The sequence below is a fragment of the Miscanthus floridulus genome, chromosome 8 (assembly GCF_019320115.1).
Source record: "Miscanthus floridulus cultivar M001 chromosome 8, ASM1932011v1, whole genome shotgun sequence".
Taxonomy (NCBI): Eukaryota; Viridiplantae; Streptophyta; class Magnoliopsida; order Poales; family Poaceae; genus Miscanthus; species Miscanthus floridulus.
Window position 1 is genome coordinate 180,723,550 of NC_089587.1, and position 9,395 is coordinate 180,732,944.

The 9,395-nt window shown below is 43.0% G+C and overlaps 1 protein-coding gene and 1 long non-coding RNA gene across 5 annotated transcripts; one reads left to right on the forward strand and one right to left on the reverse strand.

Annotated features, from left to right (window-relative positions):
• Nucleotides 1-1,243: 1,243 nt before the first annotated feature.
• On the forward strand, nt 1,244-6,861 carry LOC136477647 (uncharacterized). Of its 4 annotated transcripts, none has more exons than XR_010764076.1 (6): nt 1,244-2,018; nt 2,845-2,961; nt 3,042-3,116; nt 4,261-5,542; nt 5,654-6,459; nt 6,544-6,861. It is a non-coding gene; the product is annotated as an uncharacterized lncRNA (long non-coding RNA). The 4 variants fall into 4 exon arrangements; XR_010764075.1 differs by having other exon boundaries at nt 1,244-1,832; nt 1,915-2,018; nt 5,654-6,861; XR_010764073.1 differs by having other exon boundaries at nt 5,654-6,861.
• Nucleotides 2,157-4,354, reverse strand: LOC136477646 (protein VERNALIZATION 3-like). Its single transcript, XM_066475879.1, has 4 exons — nt 4,150-4,354; nt 3,049-3,110; nt 2,901-2,941; nt 2,157-2,578 (listed from the first exon to the last, which is right to left on the reverse strand). Exons 1-4 carry the CDS (start codon nt 4,339-4,341, stop codon nt 2,427-2,429), a joined length of 447 nt encoding a protein of 148 aa, XP_066331976.1. The 5' UTR covers nt 4,342-4,354; the 3' UTR covers nt 2,157-2,426.
• Nucleotides 6,862-9,395: the final 2,534 nt, after the last annotated feature.

Here is a 9,395-nt window from a genome sequence, read left to right on the forward strand (position 1 = left end):
GAACTTTCTCCACGCTTTGCGCTGAACCTTATACACAATCGTCCGGCGTTTATTCATCAGAACCTGCATATTTCAGTTGAAAAACCAAAACGATTGTGATCACAACATTATTTTGATTTTTGAGCGTATTCATGTTCCATTACCTGGCCACAGGCCACAGCAGCAGAATCTTTATTTGTTTTTTTAAATGTTAAAAGAGCGTGTTTTTTAAATGTACTCCTAAGTCGCTGTTGAGAGTGTCGACCAAAGCAGCTAGAAAGTGACAAATTTCAGCGTGTTTTGGTTCATAGAGAGGGTGATTGGTTGCCCGAATCAGGACATCTGAAGGGGCATCCTACATCTCTCCGTGCATTTACGTCGTGTTTGGTTGCCCTGCTCGCACCTTTTGCCTGTATCTTTTCATTCGTTTGCCCTCCTCCATCCCGCACGTCTCCGTCTTCTATATTTCTCTTTCCCTCATGGTACAGGATGACTTAGATTCACCTAGGATGGAGGGACTCATACGTCAGACAAAATAAAAAACTGATGCATGCATGTAACCAAACACAATGTCGTCTCGTACTAGACCAACAATAAAGACAACCAAACACGACCACTTGCACAAAACTCAACTCAGCTTCTTTAGTCCTGCACAGCCAATTCTGACTCATGGCGGTCTACAACCTATTACGCCCAGAGCGATCTGATCCGGCATGAGTTGATCTGGCTTGAGCTCGACCGGTCTTTTCCGTGGAATAGACTCGTCCGTCGTACTAGTATATGGCTTTGCGGAACTACTGCGTGGAATGTCCTCGTGACGGATCAGTTGAACTCATCCGGCAAACCAAAGATAGGTAGGTTCAGTCTTAGGATCGGACGGTTCCGCCACCCGTAAACCAAACGCCCTGAGGTTATCTTCACGGCAGCATCGCCCTGAGGTTATCTTCACGGCAGCATCCAAAATCCACGACTCCCGTAGCATTATAGGTGAAAGATTTAATACCTATTCAACATCTTCTCCAACGATCAGACTTAAATTTTTTTTTTCTATAGGTTTTCAAAAAAGAGCATGTCCATATTTAAGTTATGTCTATCAGATAACTCAAAATATGTCTCTCATATATATACTCAAAGACTAATTTTAAGTCTCTTCTCTCTATTAGATTTGGGTGGATTCGTGGTTGGAGACGGTCTGAGTGAGCGAGGCCAAAAAGAGTCTATCGTAGGCTCGTAGCGTAGAGTAGGCGTAGCTCCAGCGCGCACAGCACAACCCACTTTCTGCACGGGCGTGAGCGCCGCCAGGGCCGTGGCCCGTGGCCCGTGGCGCGAAAGAGGTGTTCGATGAAATGCCGCTGCGGGGGTGCTCAGTGCTTACATCTCCACGGCGTCGTTTGGCCGGTTGTTCGATGAAATGGTCCTCGCTAGCTGTTCCACCGCGGCGGCCGCGGGTGTCTCGGAGCTGCCCTGGCCTGGGTGCGCCGTGGTTCGCCGGGCAGGACGGCACATGCGCACGGTCCCGCGCGCCGTGCCGGTCCATCCACGGAAGGGCAGAGAAGCCAATCAGCCATCCATCTGGGTGGATCGTTCATGGATGATTCGTGATAGGAGTCGAGGACCCATGGTTGCGTTTCTGCTCATCAGTCATCAACATCCTGGCAAAGGCAACGCGCTTTTGCGCTTCAGGTATTTCTTCTGTTCGGCGGGCATACGCTCCGCCGTCACTCGGTCCACCGGCCCTCCTTCCTGTGCTCCTAGAGGCCGCCATCTGGAGGCACGCAAAGAGGGAAAACCCTGACGACGCCACGTTGCGGTGATTCTGTTCTTGGAATCGGTTGGGGGCCATTACCTGACTGGTACCGCACTCGTATGTTGGGCTGGATTAGGATTTCATGGTTTATTCCTTTGATATCGTGTCGCTCCTGGACGCAATTTCAGTAGATTGCTTTGGGAATTGCTTTGCCCTATGGTGTTGGTGGAATACTGGAATCGTTAAGCATGACTGGTGGTTTGCGAGAGGCCGCTCTGGATTCTGTTGCTCGGTGAGGTCACTAGCATCGGTCTTGATTGAATTAGTAATCATTTTATGTCAGGTGGTAAAAACTGCCTCCTAGGTCGTAGCATTGCTATGCACCAGGAACATACAAAAATTAATGCTGAGTAGTTTTCCTTATCAAGGAGGCAGGAACATATAGTTGGCATATATTTATCACATTTCACATGGTAAGTGAAATCATTTCTAGCATAGTCAAATCTTGTACAGGTGGGAAAGTAATCTAGAAATTAAGGTCCAGCGCTTACTACCCATTCGGTGTGCTTGGCCTCATTCAGAATTCCGTCAATCCTCCTGTAGAGGAGGGTTATTCTAATATCATCTAATATATCGTCTGCCACCACACCCATTCTCCCTTTGGCAGTTGAAGAACACTGAGGCCACAGGTGGTCCTAGATTATAGAGCTGCTATGAAGTCTCTTGTGTTGAAATTTTGCCTCCATCCTGGCGCATAAATAGTTTGCCGGACAGATTGGCGGAATAGCACAAAGACGAAGCGGTGTATTCCAGCACTTGGCTTTGGACTTTCATAGCTTACCACCTCATTTCCTGAAATATAGTTTGAATAAACCTATCAGAGCAAATTCATGCAAGTATCATATCTGGACTTTGCAAATAGATAGTCATGTTGCACAAGCCTAAGGCAGTTATTCAAATATTTATCTTCAACAAAATTTGTAAATATGTCAATATAAACTGCTTAGTGTGATATTGTCCTAGTCTTTGGTAACTAATATATGAACCTTTTCATCAGTTACAGCTTGCATTATTTGGGTTCTAAAAAAGGCACAGCATGTTTTGTTTTGTCATTCTAGGTTGAAACAAATATTCAAGTAGGGAATGCGAAATGTAAGAGGACGGTGGAACTCACCATAGCTCACGTTTGTTGATTCTGGAATATCTGTCACCAACCTGCATGCATGAATTTCTCTGTAAGCAATTTGTTTGCTTTGTTGTTATGCAAGAAGAATATGCAAGTGATGGAAAATCACATTCATCACTTATGTTTCAGGTCTTACCAGTGAAGGTACTCTCTTTTCGTTGGATTGCTTGGACTTGGTGAGTCGGGATCCACCATCACCTAGTGGTAAGTTTGTTATCTTCTTTAGAAACATAAGAAATGATGCTTCATGTAGATGTGATTTTACTAAACCAAGCAGTAAATGGTGTGGATCCATATACGTTTATCTTAAAATGACACTATATTTGTCTGTTTTCTAAGGCAATTTATGTTGTTCTTTTAGATTAATATTAGTGTATGATTGGATTCTGAGCCATCTGAGCTGTCAATTTTTTTCAAACAAACTGAAGTGTGGTGAACTTTATCTATTCCAATGTTAGTGGCTTCTGTTAAGGTAAGATATTTAGATTATTCACATTTGTTGCTGGAGGTAATCATCATGGTTTTAGATTCCTAGATACTAGGTTGTTGGATGCATATATATAATATTGATTTTCATTCAGTAGCCTGCAAACATGCTGGTATATTTGTTGACACTAGATAAAAAGAAGACATACTTCTCAATAGATTATAATTATTTTTCCAATCAATACAAACAACATCCGAATCTGTATGGTCAAATTCATGACTTTCAATGATCTACAATACTGAAAGCAACGTCCATAAGGACGTACTCTGAACTTGTTACATTCCTGTTAAGAAGTGTATTATGTTTCGTTGTACAAAAGACACTAAGCCAGTGATCCGATTTGGTTCCTTAACTTGAAGAATAACTTGCACCATGCACCATGCACCATGCACCAAGAGCACCTTGTTTCACTTTGCAACAGTGTAAATCAAAACAAGTTTTACTTTGTACTGTGTTATGCTGTGAACTTTGAGTGAAATATCATGAAATATGCGTAAAATCGCAAGAGACTTTATGAATTTCGGCTATGTTTCCTGAAGTTTCATTTAGGTTCTATGAAACTTCATGAGTTTCTGTATCCTGATGATGTTTGATGTACCCTAGTGTGAAGTGATAATTTACCATAGGTGTAAAATAAAATGTGAGCTAAACCAGGTGCAAAGGAAATACAGTTTACATGGTGCAAAGTCCAATTTACTCTTATTTAAAATTAGCATGCTGCAATGAGGTAACATGTGGTTATGGACTCACCAAAGTGTAAAGGGTCCTCATGTCATGTCCAACAATCTCAATCCTTGGTTCATTGGCTACTTGCGATGGCTTGAGCTCAGATCCATTAGTCAGTTCCCTATTGTTGTATAGGACTCTAAGTGCTGCTGATTTGATAAATGGATCCAAGATATCTCCAACTACGTTGCCTACGACAAGTGGGTCCCTTGACATGGTTAGCTACGATTGGCAATTCAAGGCACACTTTATTTGGCTTGAAGTCTGAACTTGGGTGAAGTGAAGGGTGCAGGCTGGTACTCTATATATACTCCCAGTCCCCAATGAGGATCATTCATGATGACTGACACTATTAGCTCTAGACGCCATGGTATCTTGCTTTATACTGTAAAGAATGATATGGGTTGCCATCACCAGAAATATTTTGGGCTGTCCACCCTCTGTGCCTACACCAATGGAAGGAGTGCTCACTGCAATTCCACGCAGGTGAACATAATCTGATGTATCACACTCACTTATTCCCTATATATCCAGAGCCTAATAAATAGTTGTTCGTAGCGAAAAAAGGAGATTGCCTTTTGACCTATATCCTAGACTGACGCCTTATGTTCCTTTGTTTTCTCCTAGACATTTAGCCTTGATGGTTGCTATGTTTCTTTGTTTATGCATTGCAACGAGTTGAAAAAGGATGATGTATTGATGGTACTTCAACAGGGATGAGCATACTATGCGGTAACAGTTAAAGGTGGTAGGGGATTTTCTTCACAAATGCATCAATTGTTCAGTGTCTGCTCCTAAGATAATAATTACAATATCATATACTCAAGAGCTATTTTTTGTACGAATGTATGCTCTATATCATTGCATGGTGTCATCTAGAATTCAGAATCATGTAAAATTCATCCTGCAAACACTAGACAGGAGCCTCCTTTAATTAACGATGATGATGTGGGTCATCAACACTCATTTTATCAATTGTGAATTGTGATGCAAATTTTCCTTTGAGAAGCATCTTCATTTTTCTATCTTTGTAAATCAGGAGGATTTAAGCTTTATTCTTCCTAATGGTGTTAAATAAGCACATAGACTGAATGCCTCTTTATTCAGAGCAGTTGGATACTGTAAATATGATAATGATAGTAATGGGTGCTTTTAAGATCTATTCTGATTTGCCAACACGAGTGATGGTCAAAGATAATTTATTCCAAAATTTGTTTATTTCATAAAAAATGTGCCAGTAAATGTATAAAGCCATAGATGATAGTTGATAGATCCATTTCCTTTTGCCTCAAAATTTTACTGCCCTTTGTTGTGTTTGAATATTATAATGTTATCATAGATCACGCTGTGTTTCAACCTTTCAGGATAAAAGAGGCAGTAAGGCTGTGATAGATCAGGTTTACAATGATATCGACTAGTAAGGGACCGCATCGAATCCTGTTTTGTTCTTGCACTTCACGCAAGGTTTTGTGTGAACTGTATCCTTCTGATATTACAAGTACATTCTCAGCTTACTTGCACTCTGCAGGTAATCAGGTATCCAAGTTTCAGTTTCTGCACCAAAAAACTGAAAGGTTATACTACCTGCACTGGGGCAAGAAACTCAAATTCGACCAGAGAAGCTCTGCTTTGCCTTAAAGGTGTTGTTAATAAATTAGGAAGTTATCTCCCGATCCTCAATACAAGATTTTCATGCCACTTTGGTGAGTTCCGAACACGGGACTGAAAGGGTTTACTTAACATCATGATGCATTGAATATGAACGCCAAAGTTAGTGGAATGACTGGAAGTATGGAGCTCTTGGTTCATTGCACATTCTTGACCTTGGCCGACGAATAAAGCAGTTCTTTTCTTCACGTGAGCATATCCCATTGGTCCAGCCACTCCAAGGGTGAATGCAACTTGGAGAAAGGATGTAGGAGTACTTCACATGGGCTGTCAAAGTTTCGAAATGGACATACGGACAGAGGGCTTCAGCGCGGAATTTCATTATACAGGCTTGAGTACAGACTATTGAACAATATCCGGAAACATAAAGTCTCCCACCAAGCAACATTTGACTGAGAAGTGAGAACTAGATTTGCCAGAGATTGCCGTGTGCTATCGTTGACAGATGTTGGGGGGAAAAAATGGATTGTGATGCCTCCTTTTATGCCCTCGCAAAGTTGGGAGATTTCCTGAAGAAAATTAGTAGCATCTAACTGCTTAGTATATTGCAGATTTCAAGATTGTGGGCGGCGTCGGCACATCGCAAGCTGTTTAATCAACCGCTGGAGCACGAATTCTGGTATATGTCAAGAACAGCCTAACGTATACATACATAGCCATTTTCAGGTATTGCTGGTATATACTATCCTCTCTACCTACCATATACTTGCTACTGCCTAGCATCTGCTTGTTTTGTCATTGCCTGTGCAGAGCAACAACTGCTGAACCGATCAAGATCGCGATCGGAATCTGGTGGAGAACAAGAATCCTTCTGGAAAAGACGAGCAGCTAGCGTGCGTGCATTTGATCTACTGCTCCATTATTCTCCTGTCGATCTCTTGCTGACTGCATGCAACGGCTACTCCTCAACCTCAAGAGCTAAGCTAAGCTAGACGGAGGCACAAATTGAGTAAAAGCGGCGCTTAAAATAAGCTGGTCTGATCCAGCTTCTGCTTTTTAGTATAAATGGGAGCTGTGGGAATAAGCGTGGTCAGAATAAGCTGCTGAAAAGCGTAGCGTTTGGTTGTTGATTTCAGCTTATTTTGGGCATAAGCAACTTATAAGCTATACCGAATAGTCCTATTCTCTCTCTCCTGATGTGTACGTATCCTGATGCACATCCAATGATCGCTTTAACACTCGAGCAAGTGTTGGCAAACCGTCGTTCATCATGCTTCCAGTTCCAGAGCAGCCAGAGATGGTGACACAGGTCGAACGACGGGCACTACGATCTGTTGCGCGGCCTGCACTGCACGTACCTGCCTGCGTATATGCATGCGTGTACGAGTGATACGCAGATGAAGCTACAGCATATAACCGCTAGTTTCGCTTGAGATGCCATGTCCACATTCAGGTTTCAGAACACTTTTTGTGACGTACGCAACAACCATCGCGCGCATCCGAATACAACATGAGCATCGTGGCCGAACTCTGAAAACAACGACTGCTCCCAGCCGGCCCAGCCCAGCCGCGGTTTCAGTGTTCCTGGTCTCAGCCAGCTTCTTGCTCAAAATGAGGGAAGTGCCTACTGCCTCAGTGCCTCGTGTTGTATACCTTCGTCATTCAGCCTGTTCACTTGTTGATTTCAGTCAGGACTTATCAGTCAGCCAACAATGTTTTTCTCCCACAACAAATAAATCAGCAGCAATCGAGCTTATCAGCCAGAAACCAACCAGCGAACAACCGGACGTCACCGATCTAATCATTGCTGTCGTTGCGCGGCGATACGATACGATGCTTATTTGGAAATGAGCCATGATTCTAACACGAGCACATTTTGGCGGATGAATGGCAGCTAGATTTTGCAGACATGATGTTGAGATTTGATTCCAGTCAAAAGGCAAGAAGGTGGTGTGCCACTGCTTGCTATGAGACTGAAGATCGAGCCACATGCTCTGCGGACTGCGGCTAGCTACTGTGTAATCATCACTCCATTGCCCGTGTCCACGTTGCAGCACAGAAAACTGAAAGCAGCAAAGTTGCATTGGAATGAAACCGGTCCCTTTTGCCCAAAAGCCCATCAAATTGTTCCTCTAGATCTATCCTCGGATCAGTTGAAATCCAAAGAATCTAGCTACTAGCATGAGCCGCGCACGCTAGCGTTATACGCCGCGCGCTGCGATTTCAAAGCCGCTTAGCACGATGGCACTAATAAAATCGACAGTAGATGCGCAACAATATGATATGTATGCTTCTTTAGTTTCTTCATATCAGATTTGTACAATGATATGGTACATATACGATGCTCGCGTGCATCGCATAGCAATCCGGCGTCAATCCTCGTCACCCCAGCACAGTGAAGAAGAGTAAACTAACAAATTAGTCTCCTCAACTGAATTGTTAGGCGAGCATCACGCTTAGCTTTCCAATGCAAGTGCATCTCTTGAAAAGGCGGGGAATGTGTGCAAAGCTAGACGACGATGGCCGAAAGATAGAGGAATGCATGTGAAGTTGGAGTAAACTAATCCTCGCCGGCGGCAACTTGCCATCAACGATGACTTGCTCCTTGCTCCAAATGTGCGTGCAACCTAGCTAGCTAGTCCAGGTTGAGGTCTCAATAATTCAGATCGATTTCACAAAAATGGATGGAAGAATCTGCTGCTCACGTTGGCAAGAGACGCTCGCAGAGATCTAGGTTTTGATATGGTGAGGATGAAAGATAGATATCCCCTCTACGTAGTAGTATTATGTTGTCTTAGTTTCAGTCTCCGTTGCAGAGACGACTAAGGCCATGTTTAGTTCCACTTCATTTTGCTAAATTTTTCAAGATTCTTCGTCACATCGAATCTTTGGACGCATGCATGAAGCATTAAATATCAATAAAAAATAAAACTAATTACACAGTTTAGACGAAATCCACAAGACGAATCTTTTAAGCCTAATTAGACTATGATTGGACACTAATTATCAAATAACAACGAAAAAACGCTACAGTTGCATTTTGCAAAAAAAATTGCATCTAAACTGGGCCTAAGGCCTCGTTTGGTTAGAGCAAAATGAGGCTAGGATTCTTTCTAGGAAGTTAAGGCTTATATAAATTAGCTAATAGTTCTGGCCAGAAATCCTTCCATGCAGTCATTCCCGGCGAAACGAACGGCCCCTAACTGGTTTTTGTGGCAGCGGTTTTACGACAGGCAGGCTTAGTAGACTTTGTTCAGGAGCCGATGCATTAGCAAACCTGTCTCTTCGATGGTACAAGGTGTTGGATATATATTATGGGTTTGGTCCGTATAATATTTAATAAATTAAATAAAACTTTATGGTATATAACATTAAGTGTTGTATGATTTAATACCATATGAAATTTTAACTGAACGTTTACTCAGCTTATATAGTTGGAAATTATCCATCTTAATTGAGAAGCTGAGAAAATAACAAAGGGGTACCACGCGCGCCGCCGTCGGGCGGGCCATGGGCGTGGGCCGTGGCGAGGCGAGAGAGACTGCATCTCAGCAGCCCTCTGGCTTCCCCGTCCACCATCAAGAAGAGAAACTTCCATGATTATGTGGATTTAAGTGGCAAAACATGGCCACGCTTGCTTGCTCGCCGCCCGCCTGCCTCAC

What these genes read in the sequence shown, in the direction of transcription:
- LOC136477646 (XM_066475879.1), bottom strand. Translation starts at nt 4,341, where the DNA reads ATGTCAAGGGACCCACTTGTCGTAGGCAACGTAGTTGGAGATATCTTG. An exon ending in TGAGGACCCTTTACACTTTG is followed by an intron (nt 3,111 to 4,149) that starts GTGAGTCCATAA and finishes ACTTACCACTAG; the next exon opens with GTGATGGTGGATCCCGACTC. An exon ending in AAAAGAGAGTACCTTCACTG is followed by an intron (nt 2,942 to 3,048) that starts GTAAGACCTGAA and finishes TCATGCATGCAG; the next exon opens with GTTGGTGACAGATATTCCAG.